Here is a 24582-nt window from a genome sequence, read left to right as displayed (position 1 = left end):
TCTTGGTATGTATCCTTCTTTCTTGGTTTCTTCATCTTTTCTTCATTTCCCACTTCTTTTCCTGGATTTGAATCCTATTCTGTGTGTAGGAAAAATGATTCCACATATAGTAATGTGCTTAGGAAAAATTATTTTCCAGATTTTAATGTTTTGTCACAGTTTTCCCAGATGGGGAGCTGCACTCATAGTTCTGTATGTGCTAAGGGTTTCCTACCATGTAACCTTGTATGCCTCACATAATTAACTTGTAACAGGTCTGGGGATTCAGCTCAGTGGTGCTGCTGCTTGCCTCGCAAGTGCAAGGTCCCAAGTTAGATCCCTGGTACAAAAAAAAAAACAAAAAAAAACAAAAAAGGATTGCGACTGAATTTACTCATAACAGGTAAGCATCATTCCCAGCTTGGAAGCTGAGGCTCACAGAAGATGTGTAACTTGGTTGAGACCATGAAGAGTGGAGGTCCCATCTGTCTCCTGAAGAGATCCAGCCCACTCTTGGGTATCCCCTACTAATTATGGGTAATTTCTGCATAGAGTTTCAAACAAGGTTGTAATTACAGGCTAGAGAAGTGCAGGACCTGAACAGTAAACAACATTAGAAGACTTCCGTAGTTCATGCTGGAATCAGAGGATTTTGACCATTCTCCCAGCATCCTCCATGTTCAGACCCAAAGCTAGTGGCTGTGACACTGTGCGCCCTGCTGTGCCTCACCTACCTGTGTTCCTTCATGATTGGGGCTTTTTTCTGTGATCCTCTTCAGTGACACCCAGTGCTCTATAGTCTGTCCTTGGTCAAGGCTTACCTGGCTCACAGCTTACCTGCTTCCAATGGCAAACTGGTGAGTCAGCCCTGCAGTCTGATCTCCAAGTATACCATATAGAGCCTCTCTATCAGATGGGTAGCTGCAGTTTCCCAACTAAACATCAACACAGAATTACCATCTGCTTTTTGATTTTAGAGAATTTAAACATAGTGGCTGTTTCCACTGTTTTGGACTTTTCTTCAGGTGGCTATAAAAATGTAGAAATAGTCATCATTTTCCTGAATCTCTCTGAGTCTCTCAAGGGTGTCTATCTTAGGAGAGGGCTAGTGATAAAATCTGATCTCTTACAGAATGACAAACTTGCAAATAATACATAGGCTCCAATATCCACATGATCATGTTTCCCTTCTTCTGGCTTGTAAATGAACCCCTATACACAGATTTGTGCTACAGTAAACCTCATGCTCACTCAGGCATGTGGAGAGTGCCCCTTACTGCATGGAGTCGGCATGGTCCGCCCCTGCTGTGGTTCTTATTCTTTCCTTCATTCCTCCTGAGCAAACTGCAGGCCCTCTACACTCTTGCATCCAGAGAGTAATGCAGTTGATGAAGGCATAAGAGGACAAAGTCTCTTGGAGGTTCCAAACTTCACCTTTAAAGTTCTCTTAACAGCATCAGGGAAGAGGTGTGTGGTATACACTGAGAGCCCCACAAAACCAGTTTGACACTTAGTGGCTGGCTCTGTGTCCTACATCAACAACCATGAGTCAGTTAAGTGATTCCTAAGACACAAGCTTTATGCTCATGCAGTGGGTACCTTGTCTACTGACTTCTTTGGTTCAAAGCAATGCCAGTGCAAAGTGGTAGAACATCTTTTCCAAGAAAGAGAATTCACACCTTATCCTGAGATGTGGAACCATGCATGGCCCACTATGTTGGTGGTGCAGGATCTCTACTCGGCATGCCCATGTTCTCCAGAGGCAAGGTGGTTTACTTTAATTCTACTGCATAACTGTCTTCAGCACCATTAACATTTATTTTAAGACAGGGCCCCAGAAAGCCAAACCTCAACAATTGCACCAGCACAATTTAATAAAGACCATTACATTTAAAACATTTACATGTATAGCTGCAAATCTACTTAGTTTAAGCATAACTTTATATATAATATTTTGACAGACAAAAATATATGTTTTAGAACCATTATATGCATCTGTCTGTTCAGTAGCAAACTTACAATAAATTATACATTATAGCAAACATAATAAATTATACATCATACTAAATTTTCTTGAAGGCTAAAAAAAGGAAAAATTCATTATGTTTAAAATATAACACTAATTCACTGTTTCAAATAAAAAAATGAATAGCCATTATATTAAATTCACTTATTTCAGGCTTACATTCATTTGATATTCACATAAAATTTACTACTTATTTAAGTGTAGCAATGAAGTGGGGTTTTGACACTAGTTGATGGCTTGTTTTTGGCTTCTCAGTCTAGCTACAAGCTTGATGTTCTAAATGTGTAGGGAAAAAAATAAAATTACCCAAGAAACATGTTACAATCACTGTAAAAGTATGAAAATACAATAACTGTTTTATTATGTTTTAGCCACAGGTTTCACCTCCAAAGGTTAAAATTACCAGTGTCTAAAACATGTTGGTCATTTTATTTTCATTGAGGATGAATTATGAAAATCAAGTCCACTGTGTGAAGCTGGATGAATTCGGTGCTGTCCATTCACCCATGAGGTCAAACTGAGCTGGTCTACACTCCACAACTTTACTCCTTCCCTGGGAATTGGAGGGGAATTTCTGCAGGAATGGGCATAAGTAAATGAAGATCTTGAGGCAGTTGTCTCATTCTTTCCATTTTTAGACTTGAAATATAACCTTGCTTATATTTTAATACATCTAGTTTGAGAATAGGTGGAAAATAATGGGCTTACTTTGTTTATTTGTTTAAATTATTTCTCCAGTCTTAGCATGCTGGACAGCACTGGGTTGTTTCTCAGAGTCTGTGTGAAAATATTGGACCTCCCTACTCACAGGTCCCCAAAACGCACCTTGGCAAGTACTCCACAGTACTGAGTTGATTCTGAGTAAACTTGCTGAATAAAGGAATTCTCTTTTCATTTAGGTAAATAAGATTTCAGTAAAGATTTTGAGTGCAGTGCCACATTCACTATGAGGTGTTGATAAAGTACTTAAAATATTATGACATCTAAATTTTTTAATTTCACATTTAAAAAACTACCCTGGGAGTTTAATTCCTATTTTGTGGAAAAAGGAGATATATTATTTAGTGAATTGAGATACTTCCAGTTAAAATCTATAAAATGAAATTCTAAGGGTCAAGAACACATCTTTTATACTTATTGCTGAGTTAACATCATTTTGTTTGTAAATTGCAAAAGAGAAACATTTTTAGAAAAAGTGCTCTAGTTTCTGCAGTGCAGAATGGCTCTTCACTGGGAGCCCAGCCCTGGATGGCTTCTGAGCTCATCAGTTTACTCCAGTGCTTTCAACCTGGTTTGAGGTTGTTCTTTCTAATAGTGAGTGTCTGGTGGGAAGCACTGAACATTCTGTATGATACAAACTGTTGCCTATGTATATTGCATATATACGTATGTGTGTGTGTGTGTGTATTTTAATTCCAAAAGAGGAGCAAAATAATGCTTAATGACTTCATGAAAAATATGTACATACTATATGTTAAAATTGATGGCTTCTTCCCTTTAAGACTTATTTTTGCTGTCTGTTTTCTGCCATATTTTGAAATTCATTGCATGCTTTTTTTGTGGGAGTGATTTTTCCAGTCTCTAAAACTGGCTTATATGAAAAAATGTCACAAAGTGGACCCTTGAACACTAAATCATCTCATCAATGAATATTAAAACATGAATGGGATTTGTGACTCTGAGTTCACTATGAGGAGGTGCTTTAGGAAATGCTGATAATAAATCTTTAATAAAATTCATGTTAATTTATCAGTTTTTCTTTCATCAAGCATAACTGGTGCATGTAGCTAGTTCTTTTTACATATGGCTCATTTTTACTTCCAATACTGATTTAGATAGTATGCCAAGACACTACTTTTTGTAGCATGTAGCAAAACTTTACATCCTTCAACTAAAGATAAAAGTCTATTCTTCCTATCATTTTTTGTTTGATGTCCTTCTTGATTTATTGTTCTCAAGTCATCTAATCATATTCTGGAGCTCCAGGTACCTTTATCTATGCGTTAGGGACATATCCAAAGGAGCTTGGTGTTCCCTTAAAGCAAAAAATGGACTTCTATTTTCCTAACCCTTGGTACATAAATAATGCCAGTCTTCCTTAATTTTTATGTGTTTGATTTACCTGTTCTGAGAATAATTTATGCTGTTACTCGTAGAGTAACAGATTACAAGGCTGGGAGGTAGCACAATGGTAGAGTGCTTGGGTTTGATTCCATGTCCAAAACAAAACAAACAAAACAAAAAAGCAGATTGCATATTCAGCAAATGTTATAGCTCAGATTGTGATAGAAGGGGTCAGGCATCTCCAGAAGAAAAAAATCAGTGGCTCATTCACCACATTATTTATGGAGTGTCATAGTCTTTATGTAAGCAGTCAAACTGACTTGCCAGCAATGTAGCCAACAATATGCATAAAGCCTGGCAAAGTTTTCTCTCTTAGCCTCTTTCTTGTGCACTTCCTTTTTTTACAATAAAGATGAATTTTCTGTTTGGTCATGTGTTCTTTGCTTGGGAATTTATTCACTTTTATTCCTAACAAAACTAGCATCAAAATTGAAGCTATTGCAGATGAGAAATGAAGTTATTTCACAGCTGTTGCTCCTAGCTTGGCATGTATTTGTGGGACTGCACACTATTTCTCCTAAACTCTTCCTTTGGGACTTTTTACTTTCTGCAGGATTTTTGCCCTCTTGAACTTTATTTATACTTTAATATATGTTTTATATGTTGCAAACCATCATTCCAGGACTGCCCTCCTACAGCACTCTGTTTGGGAAAGCAGCAGTAGGTGGGGTTTTTATAAGTTGTCCTCAGTTCCTGATCCTTCTGGGCTGGAATCAATGTCAAGGAGTGCCTCTTTATTGGTGAATGTTGAGCTCAGAGTTAGGCTCTGTCGAGGTTTCACAGGTGCTAGTTCATCTAATTTAATATTTTCATTTCTGACCAGAATTGTCTTATCCATATTTTCTTCACTGTGCCTTGCGACAACAGCATCAAACACATCCAATTTTGGTGGCAAGGTTCCACTTTCAAATAGGTACTTGGCTAGATAGGAGACACAGGTGTTGACTAGGAATGAGGTCACCATGGAAAGAGTCTTAAATGGGAACCTCTGATTGTAGATACCATTGTCCATGTAGTACCCAGGGTAGTAGATCAGAGGTTGCAGGTACAGATAGGGCTCCCCTCCTGTTATTCTTAGGAAGAGCCCAGCCACATACCCTGCCACTGCCCCATATGTGTTGGTCCCCTTGATGAAAAGCACACACAGGAGCTGTGGGAAGATGATGATGTAGACCAGGTCAGAACTGAGGTACCAGAGCCCATACACAGTCTTTGTCAGCAAGGCCATGGCTGTGGCAGATGCTCCAAACACAAACACTGTGATTCGCATGACCCAGACAATTTCTTTGTCTGATGCCTAAGAAATAAATCGAGAGGGTTAGATTTGCATCTAATGCATTGGCTCACTTAGGCTTTAAAAGTGGTCTTAAAAAGTCTTTGTGTGAAATGGCTCAGTGTATGGGCAAAGGCAACCTAACTTATAACTCCAAGCAATGAGATGGTGGCCTCCTGTGTCATTTGGGCAGGCATCTGTGCACTCCATGCATGGAGCCAGCCCTCTGAGCTCTTTGCTGTGTGCAGAGAGAAAGGTAAGATGAACTACCTGGCACCATCGGGGATAATAAGGCGAAGGAGGTTTTCACTTATACCTATTGAGCAGCAGCTCTTATGTGACACTTAGAGAGCCAGGGCCATCCTTATTTCCTCTCTTTGTGGGAACACCACCATCTTTAAGGCTAGCCAGGCCTTCTAGGATGTTTCTTTACTAAAACCACTGTGGCCATTTCACTGTTATCCTAGGAAACCTGAAGGCAAGCTACAGTCTGAGAAGAGAGGCTTTTAAGGGGGGTTAGTTCTTGCCATCTCAGGGATCATTGCAACATGTGTTCTCACACAACAACTGATTGTGCAGTAAGGACAGTCAAATTCAGGGGACGTTTTATGGTGAGGCTGCATCAGGACAGGAGCGATCCAGATATCGCACACCAGGAAACAGGTCCCCAGGCTCCTGCAGTATTTAATATCATGCTAAGATATTTTAGGCTGCATTACTCTTTTACTGAAAAGATATGAAGTTTAAGTTATAGTGCTATGACTGAATCTCTTGGGAAACAGTAATTTGATTTGTGCCTTTGGTATTAACATGAATGATAACATGTATTGATAGTGTGTATTTATAGCATAAATACATTCACTGTTACATAAACTTGTGTGCTTAATCAAAGCACACAAAGATTTTTAATGCAATCCATCTAGCTCTCTATCCGTCCGTTTTGAGCATTCCTTATCCAAAATGCATGGGACCAAAAATATCTTGTATTTTAGGATTTTTGGATTTGGAAATATTCACAACTACATACTAAGGTTTCATCTTGGGGATGGGACTGAAGTAAAAAAAAAAAAAAAGAAAGTAATTGATGTTTTGTATACACCTTATTATAGACATAGCCTGAAAGTAATTTTATATCATATTTTAATAATTTTATTCAGAAAGCAAAGTTTCAGGTGTGGAATCTCTCATGTCAGTGCTCAAATTTCACATTTTCAGATAAGGGAGGCTCAACCTGTAACACTATCTACACAGTCCAAGTGATGACAGCCAGGAAGCAGAGCAACAACAAACTGAGTTATGACATTATGCTCACATTTTGTCTGAAGGAGAGCTGGTAGATGTTCCGCGCAAACATCGAACTTGCTGACAGGATGGATGAGTCGGCTGAGGACATGACGGCAGCAGACACTGCACCCAGGCCGAAGAAGGAGATGTACACAGGGCAGAGGTACTGCAGCACAATCGGGAGGATCATGTCTGCCTCGCCCTTGTCCTTGGGATCCAGAGGCCCAAAAGAGGTCTGGTTCCAGTCTGTTGGGCAGAAACAGTGAGCATAGCACACATAAAGGGCATGTGCTCTTTAGCTCTTTACCACTGACTCAGGCTGTTTTCAGGTAGTACGGAAACAAATTCATAGTTGTGTTGTGTCTGCAGGTGGGACGTCTTTTATTGATTATGGAGAAATGTCTCACCTGTTCTGGCTTCTGAAGGGCACAGTTCCCTTACAGCCCCTGTTTAGGTTGTGCTAGCTAGACATAAATATTCCTTTTGCCACTGTGGCAAATGCTTTCACATAGAATCTCAGTTTTTTTTTCCCACCACTTGGAGGTGAAAGGACACTTGTGCACCCAAATAGGATTGTCCTATTTGGTTTCAACCAAGAACACAGTGGATTTTCTTGTCTACTCTTTCCTGAGTGTACTTTTCAGTTTGGAGCTCCCTATGCTCTATTTTCCTCTGATTAAATTCTGTTTGCATAGAATTTCACTTCCCAGAAATGGGAAGCATGCTAGAATAAGGGCAGTCCCTTTTTAGTGAATACAAACTACATTCTTTGGGTTTGGGATTGAGATTTTTAAGGGGGCTTTTGAACTTGTCATGGTGAGGTGACTTGAAATGTAAGTTTATCTTTGAATTTATACCTTGTTTACTGTTTAGTTATAGCATTGTTGAATATAGGGAACCTGTACATGTACATCAGCATTATTCCTTTTCCTGTTTCTTTTTAATTTTTTTAGACAAAGTTTCACTAATTTGCCCAGGCTGGGAAAATTTAATGTGCGATCCTCCTGTGTCAGGCCCCACAGTAGTTGGGATCACAAGGTGTAGAGCACCACACCTAGCTTCATCATTTTAAAAATTTGTTGAACTTCCTTAATTGATGATAAGCAAGGTGGTTTCTTTTGACTCTACTGGTTTTTCTTCCCCCCTTTCCCTTTACAATTGTATTATAGCTGTGCTTAGATGACACTAGCTCTAAAGCCTTAAGTGAGATGTTCTGATACTACAAATAACATTCAAGAAAGTGTACTCTGTCTAAGAGAAAAGGAGCCTGGAGCTATTTCTGCCAGCCTATTGTCCTAACACACACAAGTGCACATGCAACCCTCCACACTAAGGTCTAGATCCATCCTCTATGAAATAAATCCAGTCTTTTTCTAAAATCATCTGATATTGTACACCACTGCTGTTGGCTGTCTGCTTACCTCTTAGTGTTTGTTTATGTCATGGGTGAACAACTGGAAGGGAGAGAGGTGTCATGACCCAAGGCTGCTCTTTCCTGCATGAAATAACCCAAAAATCAGCTCTACTGGTTCAAAGCCAAAGCCATTGTGTGAAGATCACCCTGGACCATCTTTAGAAAATACAGCATGGTAAACATGAACTTTCTCTAAACTGCTTTAATATCTTCTACATAGGGCATGGCGTTGAACTTGGGTTAACATGATGTCTTTTCCATGAATGCATTAGATGAGGTCCTAAGTATGGCTTTGAGGTACAGACAATGCTGTGTGTGAACAAGCCTGGGTCTTTGGCATTGTGTTCAGTACATAGTGGTCTGAAGTTTATTATCTGAAGTTCAAATCCCTGGGGTGAGGATATTGGGTATCATGTGGGGGACATTGGAGGGAACAAGGTCACAGAGGTGGAGCCCTTCAGAGTGTGATTAGAGCTCTTATCATGGAGCTGGCTTCCTATTCCACCATGAGAGGAGTGAAAGGGTCAGGAGGCAGGGAGTTCAATCCCTTCAAAGGCAAGATTTTAGATGTGTTCTATATGAGACTACCAGGGAAATAACACCTTCTATTGCCCTTTTAGAGAATCATTTTTTTTTCTTAATTTTCTTAATCCATGTACATATTGATTTCTCCAAGAAAAAAATTATTAATTAACAAACTATGGACACTTAAAGCTAGACTTAATCTCAGAGGGGCCCTTGGGTAGTCATGATGAAGACAGCCTAAGACCTCAGCACTATGCCTCCCTTCAGGGGCTTTAGAAGACACTGGGGTCCCACTCTGTCTTTGAAAGTGAAGTATGATGCTCCTTGTGGAGTGGCCAGAAGCAGGGGTTTCTTAGAGTCTCTCCCAGCCCTCTGATGCTGCTGGGGCCTGATTGAGAGCTGTGGGGGAGAGAAGTCCTCACAGCATCCTCTGAGATATAAAGCTGGGGAAAGAGTTTGTCAGGCAAGGAGCACCCCAAAAGTGTGAAACACAGGATAACAGTGTGCATCCCATGCTGGACACTGCAGCAAAAGCACATAGGAAAGTGGGGTGGGGGTTCCCTGGCTGGGTGAGGCTGCAGGACTTACTTGTGGAGGCTCCAATGGCCCCGATGAGCACAGCCGGGAGAGCCATCACCAGGCACCCAAAGGCTGCCAGGAAGGACAGCACTTGTGCATAGGTGGCTGAGGATGAGGACAGCACCCTCTGGAAGTAGGCCTGCCACGGGATTCCACCCAGCATCTGCGCCAGAGCCCAGGAGAGAGGATGGGGTAGTTAAAGTCCATTGTGATTGTGTATTAAAGACTTTCTAACAACTGCCTTTTGAGAGGTCCTAGGTCTAATGGTACAATGTGAGAAGATGCTCTGTAGCCTGCATATCTCAACTGATGTCACTGTGCTTACTACAATCTGAACCCTGAACCCCACATGTGTGTTGATCCCCAGATGATGAGGTCCCACTAATGGGGCCATCACCAATGCTGCTGTGCTTGAGGGACTTTGTTCCCCTCCTGCCTAGCGCAGACACAGGCATGAGTCCCTTTGGGAGGAACCGGCCATCCCCAGACACTGATCAGCTAGCCCCTGGGCCTTCAACTCCACAGCCTTCAGGACTGTGACAGATATTTGTCTGTTGTTTACATGCCACCGCTGGTTATGGCAACTTGTTATAGCAGCCCAAACAGACCAAGACAATGTTATTTCCAGGCTTTTCATGGCATAGGATTTCCCAGATTGTTCTTTGCAATGGCATAGGATAATCCTTCCTTTTCTTCATTTTGCCTACTTTAAACTGCTTTCAGAACCTTGAAGTCTTCAATTTGTTCTCATCCAGAAGCTTCAATCATCATAAAGTATTTTCAACAAAATTAAGATTCTGAAAGCATGAAGTGAAAGCTGAGTCAGTCCAGTCCATTACACAGCCCATTGCCAGGCAAGATTTGTGAAGGACACAAGTGGAAGGCTCGTTCCCCCAGAACTCACTCTGCCTTCATCCAAGGTGGGGAGCAGGATGCTCAGAGAATATAGTGCAGCACCAGGGGAAAGTCCAAACTCCCGACTGTAGGTTTCCTATGTAGCATCTAAATGTCATCTTCAAAAACTAAGTGACATATTACATGCATGAAAGCCAATGATAATGCGTACTGCTGGTGAGTGGAATGTTTTTGTTGAGGAAATACAAAACTGTCTAAGACACTGGGATTGTCTGCATGCCATAAGAGGTCTGTACAGAAATGGAACAAGTGGTTTGGGGTGAAGCAGGGGTGGTGAGGAGGGACAGCAGCATGGTAAGCAGGAACACTGACAGAAGTGACTCTGAATCAGTCCTCATGCACTCAGCGGAAGTCCTAGGTGGGGACTCGGGAGAGGAGATCTCAGGAGAGCAGCTTATGTGGAAAAGGAAACTCCAGTCCCACAGGCAACTGTGAAACCTTGACCAGTGCGACCCACTGGAGGGGACTGTGCACCTTGGGAGAAGCTGGGAAATGCCTGCTGCCTTGGCTCCAGCTACTCTTCCCCCTGCAGACCCAGTGTTGTTCTTTACACAAAATGATCTCTCGAATGAGCTTGCTATGTCACAATGTACGAAGGCTTCCTCAACTTTCTGGCTCTCCCTCTTGGGTCTGAGCCCTGGGATGCCCACCCTATCTGTTACCTCTTAGCACCTGTGCCGAGCATGAGCACAGTGCTCAACACAATGATTTCCAAACAAATTTCCTTCTTGAAATATCCACAAGGGCTCAGAAGTAACATAAAAGAAATAAAGGAAGAAATTCTAGAATGCCCAGTTATTCTTCTCAAGTCCATATTCTTCCAAAAATCTTTTATTTCTTTTTGCAACCTGTCACTATTATACAATTAACTTTTCAGTGTCAAAGAAAGATAGGAGTTGGTGTACCCTGGTGACTCACTGACCACCTGCATGGTTAGGTCATCAGAAGCTGCTTCTTTTTTGTGCTTTTAAATTTATAAATAGACCTGATGTCTGTGTCCACCTCTCTGCCCTGCAGAACTCATATGCTCAGACCCCAATCCCAATAGGCAGTTTTCAAAGGAAACTGCTGGGAGGGACCTGATCCTTAGAAATGGTATCAATGTCCTTTTGAGAAAGGGCCATGGATTTCCCACCCCTCTTTCCCCACAGGAAAAAATAAAGAAAAGAAAGTTCAAAGTCAGCCAGCACACTCTGAAGAGCCGTCACCAGAGCCTGCCCTGTGGCCCTGCCTCACACTTTCTGTGGGAACACAGCTCTGCTCCCAGAACTTGCTGCATCCCTAATGCCTGGGACAGGTAACAAGGTGGGAAATGAGCTTGGAGGAGACAGTGTTGAATGCAGCAAAGTGCCATAAACCCAGTCATGATATCCTGTCAGTCTTTCAAAGAGAAATTTTTAAAAAGCCCATTTCCCCTTCATTCTGACAAAAACAGTGGCCTATTCCTTGTGTTGAAGTAAATAGTATTGCTTTCATACACAACGTCTCTAGTTAGTAGAATCTTGAAATCTGGAAAGTTCTTTTGGATTTTCCCTCTTCCTGAACTGTACCCTGCAGGCTTCTCTTGGGCCACTTTCCCGAGCCTCTCCATCCCTTCCCAATATTTCTCATGAGATTAGGGCCCATGGAACTACTAACTTACTCCACCGTGTGAGGATGAATAAGTTATCTATTTCAGAATGGAGTGTCTCTTAATGCCTTAATCCAAAACCCAGACTAAAACTTCCAGGTGTCCTGGCCCTCAGGTGGGGGAGTCTTGGAAATACCTTCGATGTGTGAAGCACTCAGACCCTGTTCCCCAGGCCAGGGCACCGCTTACCAGCAACAGAAAGTTGTCCAACCAGGTGTAGACCTCGAAGGATTCAATGGTTCCCAGCCAGGGATCCTGGAACTTGGTGTGCACTGCTGTGAACCCGATGTCGGCCACCGCAGGATGAGACAGGGCAAAGGGGACGCTGATCCACTGGACAAGAACAACATAGGAGCCTTCCTGTGACTTCTGAACACCTAGAACATGGAGACTGGCACACCTAGTGTGCCGCACTCACCCATGGCACAGCTTACTGCTCCTCTCAGACAGAGAATTTTCTGTGTGACACCATGACACACTGATTTAGAGAAACCCAGATCACACATGCTGCCAAGCCAGGAGAAGATCCAAAATCAAAATTCAAAATACAGATTCTACTGAATGCATTTCTCTTTTGCATCATTGTAAAGTTGAAAAATCCTAAGCTGAACCACTGAAAGTGGGGGTCCATCTGTATGCTCTGTGCATGCTCACTCATCCCTGCCTGTTGGGGACAAGGTTGGGTGGCACAGGGTATGGATTAGGGAAAGGAAGAGATAACAATAATCATGTGGAGAGACCCCTGTTGTGAGCTTAAATATTTGTAACTTGTTTTGCAAGCAACTGGAAGAGGATTTCTTCTGAGTGTTAAAAAGGTTTCTGCTGGGGATTTAGCTCAGTGGTGCAAGTGCAAGGTCCTGAGTTCAATCCCCCCACCAAAAAGTTTTTTCAGTGAGATTCTCTCTGGATTTAGGTATTACAGCTGTGAACAGTCAGTAAGCAGGGCTCCCAGTCATCTCAGGGCCAACCACATGGAGTCCGAAGTGCCCCAGCATCATCAGAGATGGGGACACGTGGGGACTGATGAGGAGGATGAAGAGAATCAGCAGCCCTCAGTCCTAGGGTGAGGGAGGCAAGAGAGGGAGAGAACAGAGGGGACCTCACACAGCCTTGCGGCCCCATCAGTGATGATAAAATCCACAGTTAGGAGGTTTGAGAGGAGCTGGTTTAAGGGATAAGTTAATCAACTATGTGTACATGTACAGCAACTAAAGCTTAGAAAGGAAAACATTTAGTCTTATCAACATAATAGTGTCTTAACTAAGTGACCCATAGACTTTCATTCCTTATCAAGTTAGATTTCAAAGCAGAAAGATGATCTGGGTTCATCCTGCAATGTCATCTTTGCCCTGGCACATTTGATTTATGCTCCTGTGTGTTTCAGCCTCTGGTCTCATGCAAAGCAAGGAGGTGTCACATATATCATCCATTAATGGATGAATCCCCTGGGGCATGTTTCTTGGAATAACAAGTGCATCTTTTACTAGAGATGCACTGCCAAGCTAACCCTGCCCTGACCCGAAGATTTCTTCCTGTGTTCTCCGCTTTGTCTTTGGAAGTTTAGGATGACGTTATGTAAATATCAGCAATTTTGCACTTGATTTTGACAATTTCAAAAGAAAAAACTGAGAGTCTTTGAGCAAATTAATATGAGTAAATGACACTCCATAATATGCAAACAAAACATCTAGAAGAAAAGAAATGTAATATTTGCTAGCACATGTTAATTTATAGTTAAACTATAAATCTAATATCAGTCCTTTAAAATATTTTTTCCAGAATATCATGTTAGAAAGTTAATAAAGGGTCTGAGATCATTCTTCATTTTTTTTATATCTAAGTATCTAATGCAAAAGCTAAAGTAGAGTGGAAAGATTTTTATCATAGAAAATAAAGAAAAATGAGGAAAATCCAGGGTACTTGGACTATCTTTGGGAACATGAGTCATTATCTGCTTGCTCTGTCTGTGGCCTCTGCACAAGGGCTTTGCCCCCACAGGAACAAAGCTGAGATGATCATGAGATCATCAGTTGGCTGAAATCATGAACGTTAACTCATATGTTGGATGAGCCTGGACTCAAGACAGACAAGGGCAGACAAGATCATGAATGTGGTCCTACAAAGGAACTGTGCTGGAGGAGATCAGGAACACGGACCCAGGATGACCCCTAGCATCATGGAGACATAGTCTCTTTTACACTTCTGATATGCCTTAAATATTGGATATTATTATTCACAGAATTATAATTTCCATGTTTTAAGACATGAGTCTGCAAAGAATCACCACTGACTAGAATGTGCTTAAGACACACAAGAGAACTTTTAATATAATACTTGTAATACTTGTATTTCATAATTCTACATTACCCTTTACTTGATTCAACATGCAAATATTAGTTAATTTAATCCAGGGCTTGAAAGCAAAGTAGTAGATAATAAACACATAGTTTTTTTTGCATAATAAGTCCTTTGTTTATGGATCCCAGACAGAGAAGATTAATATTTGAAATCTACAGTTTTTCCAATGGTATAATTTCTGAGCCCCATGAACAGGCTTATAGATAATATATTAACATGAGGTAGGGTAAGAGCCATGTACAAGTTACCAGTAAAATCTAAATTTTGCTAACAGAAGAAAAGTGTGTTATAGTCAGATCTCAAAGAGGATCACACAAGTTTTCATCAAATCTAAGAACAAAGGAATGGAAGACCTAAACCCTTCTAAGAATTAGACTTGGGGGACACTTTTCTGTCAAAACTAAACAAAACATTTGGAATTTTTGATTAATTAAATCATCCAGAAGTGTTTTAAACTTTCAAAGACTATGCAACTTACTATGTATTACTCACAATGGACAGTAAGATTTCCATCAATTTTTGTTATTAAAAATATCACATTATCATTTTCTTCAACAGAAAAAGAAAGAAAATCTGCAGGCAGCTCCACTTACCAGTCCTAGGAAAATGCAAAAGAGCTGAACGACATCCGTGTAGGCCACAGAGTAGAGGCCGCCCACCAGTGTGTACAGGATGGCGATGAGCGCGGACACGATGACGGACACGTGCATGTTCACGTCGATGATGACACTGATGGTGGCCCCTGAAAGCCAGCAGAGGGTGGAGTCACAGTGGAGAGGCGGGTGGGCTTCCCCATACTACAAGATGGGCACTCAGGACAACAGATAATTTGGTCTCTTACGCTGAAAACTTCATCTAGTGAGTTGGGAATCTCTCTAGTTCATGATGTCGGACCTGCAGAGATATATACCCCTGCTTTCTGAGGTTAGTGTTTTCCTGACTTGTTTACGTGAGGCTCTGAGATCAATGGTGTGGTTAAAGAATACCTGAAACACTGATTGCAAGAACTTATAGCAATTTCATCAGGTATCTGAAATGCTGACGTAATTAAATACATGCATTACATTTACTCACATCTATAAGAAAAAGTGGCCTTTCTGAGAGGCATGAGTGACCATTTCCACTTGTACAATGAATATTCATTTGCTATTTTTCAACTAAGTCCCCGACTTATGGATGAGTTCTATTCTGGGAGAATTGTTCATAAGTCAGATTCATTTGTAAGCTGACAAAGTGAGTCTTACATGGTACACCTATAAAAGTTCACAACTAGAATGTTTGTAAATCAGGGATTTACACTAAATAAAATTATGAAAAAGTCCCTTAACTTGAGCTCATAGAAATCTAAGTACACATTTCTGTAAGATGCTGTCCATGCTCACTAGACAGACTATTTATGATTCTCCAGCAGAGATGGCCGTGTTTGCTATTGGATCAAATGGTGAGCAGGTAAATACCACTGCATCCATTGGTGGCTGGGTGGTGTTCAAAGATGGCATGATCCTCCTGCCTCTGCCTCCCACAGTGCTGGGATTATAGGCTTAGGTCAACACTGGGATGTAGCTCAGTGCCAAGACTCTGGATTTAACCCCCAGTATTGCAAAACAAATACTAGTGTCATAATATCTCAGGATTTCACAAACCAAAGGGAAGGTAAGATGATGTAACAGGTGAGGATGAAGATGTGGAAGCCACAAGAAGGTCTCCAGGGATGTTTGCCAGCCAGGGCGCTTGCTCCACACTGGGCCTACCCATGTATCCTACATTTATCACTTTTAATAAATATCTATTTCAATCCTCAAAAAGGTTCTCCTATGTTTCAGAAGCATGCACATTGCAGTGATGTGATAATAATCTGATACTCATCCATTCTTGAGTAACCCACCTTATTTCCTATAAACACTGAGCTTGAATCATGTCCAGAAAATATAAATAATTAAAAGTAAGAATGCTTTACCAGAGCTTAGATTTCAAGCAAGTAATTTTTTTAGGTATATGTGCATGTCTATGGGTATGGAAAGAAAAGAATGAGGGAAGGAGGCAGGGAGACAGGGGAAGAGAGAGAGAGAGAAAGAGGGAGAGAGAAATTTCCCCACATTTTATGAGGATTGAAAAATATGCACAGATGCATATATACAAATTAACTAACTGAAGCAAAGTTTTCACTACTATAGTATTTATAAAATACTTCAGAAACATTGGCCCAATAATTCTCCTCTCCAGGCTGTTACATAAGGTGATCTTTATTGACTTGGAGTGAACAGTTTGTATTCTGCTAGATATTTATCCCACTCCTTTTCTGATACCTCAGCAGGTAGTCTGTTCTTAGTATATGTGGTGCCAAAGGGAGCACAAGGTGGTTTGTTCTTAACACATAATTTTCTGGTGCTGAAACCAATGAAAAATAAATCCCTTTTGCTTTCCATCTAAAGAGAGTGAGGTGGGAAGGGCCATTCACAGTTTCATCGCTATACGAGGGCACATAGTGCTACTATCTAACACCAGGGAAAGATGGTATTATACTGTTTCCTAGCTATCAAATTCTCTTCTTTTCCACCTGAATTACTTCTTTGCTTTTACACCAGAGACCAAGAAAATAACTTTAGGTTATATGGGATACTGGAAAACAGTGTGAGCTACAGTACAATCTAACATTCAAAGGCCACGTAAAATGATAACTGAATCCAGCAGCCAAGATCGTGGTCTGAAATATGCAACATGGAAGGAAGTTCCTCCTATTACTCAAGGCTGCTGCATTTCCGTTTGCAAGAAGAGATGGAAAATAACCTAAAGATGAATGGCTGGAGGTCAGGGACTGCCACAGCTCATAGAGGAGAACACGTCACCTCAACCCTCAACAGGAAGATTCCATCAACCTGCACTTGAGGGAACAGGAAGGCACTAAGCCCGAAGAGCTTCCAGGACCACTACTTTTCTAAATGATGTGAGCTAGCTGAAAACCCAAGGGCTGAGGGCAGAGTTTCTTAGCATTTTTGATCTTGGCTCTCAATTATACTCTAAAGAGTCTAAGTTCAGTTAAGAGCCCTCAGTGTGCCCAGTATCCAACACTCAAGGATGAAAATGGGAACACAATGAGGGAGGAAAAAAAAGCAACATTCTTTTTTTCTTTTTTGAAGAAAACAGAGCCCAAAACAATTCATTCATTCATTCTTTTTGTAGGATTATAACTGCTAACAAGACACAGTCCTGCCTTCAAGACATTCGTCATCCGTGGTGTAGGATTAGAACTTGGACATGAAGTAGATAAGCAGGCCCATGTACAAATGATAGATACATCCAGTGAGAACAGAAAGGTTTTTTTCTGAGTTTCCACAGGAAATACTGCTGGCCAGTTCCCAGGGATGTACCTGGGGGACCCCAGGACAAGGGCCAGAGAGATGTGAAGGAGGAAAGAGGGCAGAGGAGTCCAAGTGGGGCTGGGAGGCAGGAGATGACTACAGCTTTGGGAGGAGGAAGAGAGCGGTAGGCATCGAGAGGTGAAAGCCAAGTCCCAGCTCACTGTGGACCCTGTTAGAGAGTTTGCTTTTCAGCAGGAAGGGACAGAGGAGAATTAGATTTAGAAGGAAGAGTGTGGCTTGCAGGTGGAGCCACAGAGAAGGCAGAAGGGTAATCATATACTCTAATTCAGGGAGGTGTGGCCTGAGGCAGGCAGAAGGAAACGAGGCAGAGGGAAGGACTGGGGTCAAGGTGGAGAAGCTTGAGTAGCTGAGTGTGGCCGCACACAACCGTGCATCCAGAGAATGGGGGCTCTGCTTCAACCTCCCCATGGCCAAGCAGGCAGCATTCATCTGCCCAGATCTCAGCAGTGGTCATGAGTATCAGCTACCTCCCTCTGCCTCCCTAAGGTCCTACTGGAGAAGAGAAGATCAGGGTGGGGAAGCCTGGAGAGTGGCTAAGAAGACATTTGCACTGCTGGGGAGATGAACACTACCACGTTCAGCACCTGCACAAACAAACTGGTGCTGTGCTTTGGAAACATCAGCATATTGGTTATGTGGTTGCCCATTCTGTCGACTGAGGACTGGTGACATCCCGTTTGTCCTTATAGACTGCTAGGACTCATACTTGGTTTCTATTTGGATTTAATTAGATGTGTTTTACATGAAAGGTAACATCTTTAGAAATATTAATGCTTTTAAAATGCCTGCTGTGGTGTTCTTTGAGTTTAGATCATTTTGTACAAGTTTTAAATATCAATTAACAAGGCAGGTGTTGGAAGGAAAAACAGGGAAGGTTAAAGAGTTCTTGGGCACAGAACCCTATTGTGGGAAGAAAGCAGGTATAACTCATTGATTTAAATTTGTTCAACACCAAGTATTCTCTCTAACACCTGGCTCAAGGACACTAGTTTTGAAAAGTAAACTTCACTTTTTAGTTTTGCTTAATTAATAATAGTAGGCTTGAAATCCAGACTTAAAAAGCAACTCTTGATCATTATAACAACGACTACCACCTTGCTGATGAAATTCGCATAAAAAGCAAATGCACTTCAGCCTTCATTTAGCCTCTGCAGCCATAGTGCAGTCAGTGTAGAATTTTACCAATATAAATATGGCTAAGGATATGGCTGCAACAATAGGAAGTAAGTTTATGTGTCTGATGTCCAGGAAACTGGGAGTGTAGATGGAACGATGCTTTGTGGGTCTTTACCTAAGGCAGAGAAAATCGCAGCTGCCCAGAACATTTCTCCCATGAGCGCGGGGATGAACAGCAGCCCGCCCATGCGCTTCCCATAGATCTGCTGGAACGGGTCTAACATGGTTACGTAGCCCTTGGAGCGCATAGGTTTGGCAAAGAACAGACCACCTAAAAAAAATTAAACAAGTGTTTTTGAATTAAAAATGTATAATGTAATAGTCCTTGCCAAGCTTTTACCATTTTATAATTTCTCCAGGGAAATGAATGCTTTAGAATACTTATCTGTATGGAGGAACTGATCTGTAATACACTGAGGCTATAGCACCAAGAAAAGTTTTAGCAACCTAATATAAATTCCTTAGTATATTTAATATTACATGTGTCCAGTGGATAATCAGTGGTGGCAAACCTATGGCGTGAGTGCCGCAGCAGACTGTGTCACTGAAAGCTCTAAAAGGTTCGCCATCACTGACACAAGTGAAGCGTAGGAGCTGAAAACAATGCCCCAGGTCAGTGCTTACCAAGAGGCCTTGAGCACAACATTTAGACATTTTGAATAAGTACTGGATCCAATACAAGTATCTTGAATGAAAAAGGCAAAATTCTCTGCTAAATTGCTATATAATATTTTTGACTATTAATTAGTTTGACTTACAAAAAGAAACTCAGGTATACAATCAAGTTGATTCATTTTAATGATACAGTCATAATATTTTGAAAGGAGTAAAATACGATTATGTTAAGAAATTCACTGTTCTGGTAGTCATAGGATCAAAGGATTTTTTAAAATACATTCCATAATCAGGAGATCAAATCATCTAAGGACTAGTGTTCTGCTACATACCAATTTCTGGTAATAGCCACTTAGAAATTTATGGTGACATTTTCCCACAATAGTTACTGATATTGTTTAGCTTGTTATTTCACTTCTTATTCATACTCCCACCCTTCCTGCTGTAGGGAGCGAGTCACTGAGATTTGAACCTCCACTTACCTACAATCAGACTAAGAGAATATCCGATGGGTGCCTGAGCCCACGCGAGGCCGTGGCCTGGCACATACACTGCTTCAGCTGTGCCATTGATGTACCCTCCTCCGACCCAGGTGGCTGAAACAGAAGGGAAGGTGAGGGTGAACCACTGTCCTACTAGTCATGTGGCCAGGAGCACCTGCGGTGCAGCTGTTCAGGCTGGGGGTCTTGTGAAGGGCTCCAGGAAGAGATGGAGGCAGCCAAATAAAGAAGGTAAAAGAGCTGAGGAGAGAAAGTGTGGGCTAAAGAATTTTGGGCCTAGAATGACCAACACATTGTATTTAAAGGATGATTTGTATTGATCACAAACATATGAAAGTGTTCTGAATTAAATAAGTTATATTATTGACCTCAATTTAATTATTTCTTATGTTTTTAAAAGGCTTTTGTAGAAAATTTAATATTACATTTGGGGCTCACCTTCTACATCTACTAGACAGTGCTGCCTTGGTATTTTCTAAATGTGTTTAGCCATCAGCACTTTGTGGTGAAGTCATGGATATCACACAGTCTGAGATCATACAGGGTGGAACTTCTATGACCCTTTCTCCAACCCCCACAGTCTAGAGCCAAGGGTCTTTATTCTAAGGCCATGCCATTTGAAGTGTACTGATAATTTTACACTGATCATGACTATTGTTCTCAAGGAGTGGCATATATGTGTGTGTGTACAGATGCATGTGGGAGGGCACAGTTGCATGTGTGTGTTTACAAGTGAGAGCAAGTAAATGAAGTTGTGTGTACTTCCCTAATATTTTCTCAAATATGCTGGCAACATTGGCAATGGTGCATCCATCCGTGATCACAGTGAGCTGTACTCAGTTCCAATGTTGTCAGAAGAATGAAAGGAGATGAGAGAAAGGGCCCTACTCCCACAATGGGTTAGAGTGAACTCTCTTCTCTCCTGCACCCAGAAGACACGCAGGGCTGTGGCCAGCACTCAGGAGAATGCAGTGCTGACAGCACATCACTCACAGTTCTTTAAGCTGGGTCTTCTCAGGTGGTGTTTGATATTTCACAGGGAATATTAAGAAATATGTGCTTTTCAGATATATAAAATTTCTGTAGCATAATAGCTAAGAAAGGAGGTCAAGGAACAAAAGAAAGCTTATTTGTGCCACTGTTTTCCCTCAGAAAGTAACCTAATATTTGATACTCACTGAAAAACAAGTTAAATGGAACACTATGTCTGCAGCACACATCTATACATGTAAAACATATACTATTCTTTAAAAATATAGCAAAACATTAAAAATGACATCTATGTAGGATTTATGTTAAAGTCTGATGGTCAGAGGCAGGTAAGAAGCTTACCAGAGGTGAGGCTAGATTCTGGGCTGTATGATTCCACTGAGAATACAACTTAACTCTGAAGAATTCTCTAAAATCTCACAGACTATAAAGAAAAAACATAATACGCATTGAGCTCTGTCCAAGGTGATAGTTTTCATTGTGTTCATGCTAGAATTTATCTGGCTTTGAAGCCAAGATGAAACGGTGTCATGGGGCTGATGCCACTTGTTAGATGGTTAACTTGAAAAGTTTTCTGCATAGCAATTTTAAGTGATTTAATGAGAGTTTGTGCACTAACCAATTGACATGGAAGAACAACACACACAATAGCAGCCACTCCCATCTTCACAGTGTCTTCCGGACTGAGTGTTAACACATAACAGATGCTGTTTGCACTAACCAATTGACATGGAAGAACAACACACACAATAGCAGCCACTCCCATCTTCACAGTGGCTTCCGGACTGAGCACTTACTTCACTGTAAGCCTTGCTGGGGTTTTAGACCCCCCCACACTGGGTGTGTAAGAAGCACAGGAAGAAGGGGCTTGGTGCAGGAAAAGGCCTGGGCCCCATCTTGTTCTGGGCGGCAGGACTGCTGCCTGGGAAGAGCGATCGCTCCAACTGGCTGACAAGCACAATGCACGTTAGTGATCATTCTTCACTGTGTAGCTCTCCTGTTCCTTGTTCAAAAAGAACACCAGTGCTTGAAGGATTGATTACTCCCACTATAATACAGACGCGAAGGCTGGGTTACCTATTGTGATTGAACAAAGCACTCCAATTTATACTGCTTGGGTCTTTTCTGTGGCACATCTGTCCCCCTTGTTTGTGTGTTTTGTGTTAAATCACCAGTGAGAACCCAAACTCTTTTAAACTCTATGCACTTCAAAGGAAAAAAACATTTTCAACCTTTATTCTGTAGTAAATATATACAAGCAAATGAATCTAACAAGACAGTGTAATTCAGATACTAAATGAATGATGGTTTTGACTGAGGTTCTTGTTAATTTTGAGATAGAAAGAGAAAAGCTTTTAGAAGTGAGCTAGACCATATCACTTTATAAGAAATACCATCACTCAAATATTTTCTATATACTTTAGTGGTGTACTAGAGTGAAAAAATTCCTCTACATAATAAAGGGACAAATTCTAAAAATATTCTCTTATGGTCATATTAAGTAGAGTAATAGAACATTACAATAATTTGCAAAGAATAAAATACTTTGATGGGAAGCAGCCCATTTATTTCTGTGGACAACTGTTACAAGCAAAGTATCCCTGTAAACAAGCACAGTGAAGCTGGCAGAGGGCTGCCTGCTCTAGCACAAGGCCAGGGTGTGGCTGCCAGGTGTCCTAGGCCCATCCTGGCTCTGGTCCTTTTTAACCTCATAGTCCTGGCTCTTCATTTAACCCCATAGCACTTTCGCAATGCTCTTATAAAGACTACACCAGTCTCCATGCTGTGGCTGAGGTATTAAACAAGCTGTGCCTGCCTGAATGGAGTTAACTCCACAGTCCTCATTAACACTGTAGATGCAGATGGACCACTTTAAGACATCCGAAAGTGGACACTGTCTTTATAGACTGGTTTGGTTAAGTTTTTGAAACACAGGGTAAATCACTTGTAAGTGACATCATTTGAATATGGTTTCCAATGGGATATTTTTCTAATGTTCCTGATAATGTATACTATATTGCTAATGTCTAAATACCCATTAAGACCTGAATGAACTGTGTCATTCATAACTGTAACAAATAACATGAAAGGCATTGTTTTTCAGAAATATTTGCAATGACTAAGACAAACATAAAAAAAACCCACCCCTTACCACAACCCCTCACTGAGAGGAAGAAAGCAGGCCTGCCCCTCCTAGCACAGAGAGGGGTGGGGTGGGGTGTGTGGATGGACACACCCTGCCTTTCCCCTTCACCAAGATTCCTGCAAATATCAGCTTTAGTGCTGTGCAATAACTTCTGGTAAGGAAATCAGTTACCGAGTGGAAAAGTAGATTTCTGAACAGGGAATCGATCCATTTGGAATGGTATTGGCCCCAAATGTATTGATCCAGGATAAAAGTCATCACTGGTTCATATTCATTGACATCAGTCATCTAGCGGAGCTCTGGCACAATTTCCTGCACATGTGGAGGCACCCATGGCAAAGCCCTCCCTTTAGCCAACAGGTGAAAGGTGTGCAGGGCCAGGTCCCTCCGCTCCCCTCCACCTCGTGCCTTCTGCTTCCACCTGGGATGAAGTCGGGGAGCTCACACTTGCTTCCCTGAGGTCTGGCCCAGGGACTATCAAATCATTTTGTTCAAGTGCTCCCACACTGAAAACACTTCATTGTCACATCTAAATGTAAAATTATCAAAAGTGAACCTGAAGACTACCAAAGGGACAAAGACAAGGCCTGCCACCCACTCAGAGAAGCCAGCAAGACAGACCCAGCAAGGCAGAGGACCTACCTGTCATGGTGAAGCCCCCTACCAGCAGCCCGATGTCTCGACCTCCCACAATGATGGCCTCGCTGCGCTCCTCGGCGCTGCCGCTGTTCTTGGTTCTCCACGCAGCCCAGATGCCCACCAGCAGGATGAGCAGGTAGAACACCACAATGGCGACCAGCCCTTCCACGTGGAAAGCCATTGTGGCCCAAGCCTGAGGACTCCAGCAGACTACTTCATGCAGATCCCGGACAGAGAGTAAAGGATCGCAGCAGCTGCCCAGCTGCAGAGTGGGTTTAACCCTCTTCAATAATCTAGAGAAACCCAGACTGGGGGAGAGAGAGGGCTCTGAGCTCAGAGGGACCGGGCGTCTAGTTCTGCTCAGCAATTCAAAGCCGCTCTAGGTTTTCAAGGAAGACAAGGGGAGGGGTTGTGGCTTTAAGAAGCAAATCCTAATCGTATCTTTTAATAAATTATTTCCATTTAAAATTAACCTTGTATTCGAACCAGTAATTCTGTCGAGAATCATTTACAAAGAACATGGTTGTGCTGCATTTTGAAACTAAGTTCTTGTTCTGGGATCTGGCAGGGTTGCATTTGAGAAGGATCCTCCCAGAGCTGCAAGCACCTGTCCTGTCCTCCCCACCCATCCTGCCAAAGGATTTCAAGAACTGGTTACAGAAGTGATCTGCTTTGGCTGGAAAGAAAACTTTAGGAAAATCCATTTAAAACACACCGGCTTCCTATTCTTAAGAAGTCCCTGCGCGCTGGAGACGGTGGCCACCGAGTGGCAATGCTGTGTAGCGGGTGGGGTGCTCTCCCTGGGGAGCCCTGAGAAGAGGCTACCGGAGCACAGCCCCTGCTCCCCAGGAGCTCCGCAGCGCGGGGTGTGAAACCCCAGCCTGAGAAGGACGGAAGTTCTGAAGCCTCCGCCTTCAGGAATTCTTGCTTTCTTTTATCTTATTCCTCTCGTGGCCATGGCTGCTTCGTGCACCCCAACACGCCCAGGGAAGTTGGAGAAAAACTCAGGGGCAGGTGGGTGCGGAGCTC

General features: G+C 42.0%; 1 protein-coding gene across 2 annotated transcripts in view; it reads right to left on the bottom strand.

The window, feature by feature from the left end:
• Positions 1–1820: 1820 nt before the first annotated feature.
• Positions 1821–24582, bottom strand: part of Slc5a7 (solute carrier family 5 member 7) — a 23491-nt gene continuing 729 nt past the window's right edge. For both annotated transcript variants that reach the window (XM_010603368.2, XM_033761741.1), the window contains exons 2-9: positions 23557–23861; positions 19761–19874; positions 18779–18934; positions 14701–14849; positions 11939–12082; positions 9214–9367; positions 6715–6932; positions 1821–5426 (exon numbers count right to left, since the gene is read on the bottom strand). In XM_010603368.2, the coding sequence (XP_010601670.1) occupies positions 4803–5426; positions 6715–6932; positions 9214–9367; positions 11939–12082; positions 14701–14849; positions 18779–18934; positions 19761–19874; positions 23557–23734 (1737 nt within the window). In that variant the 5' untranslated portion in view covers positions 23735–23861 and the 3' untranslated portion in view covers positions 1821–4802. The remainder of the gene's footprint in view (positions 5427–6714; positions 6933–9213; positions 9368–11938; positions 12083–14700; positions 14850–18778; positions 18935–19760; positions 19875–23556; positions 23862–24582) is intronic.

This window comes from Fukomys damarensis, unplaced genomic scaffold (assembly GCF_012274545.1).
Source record: "Fukomys damarensis isolate Sample0158 unplaced genomic scaffold, DMR_v1.0_HiC HiC_scaffold_9, whole genome shotgun sequence".
In the NCBI taxonomy this organism is placed as follows: domain Eukaryota; kingdom Metazoa; phylum Chordata; class Mammalia; order Rodentia; family Bathyergidae; genus Fukomys; species Fukomys damarensis.
Note: the sequence above shows the minus strand (reverse complement) of the source record. Positions and strands in the feature narration are given on the sequence as shown.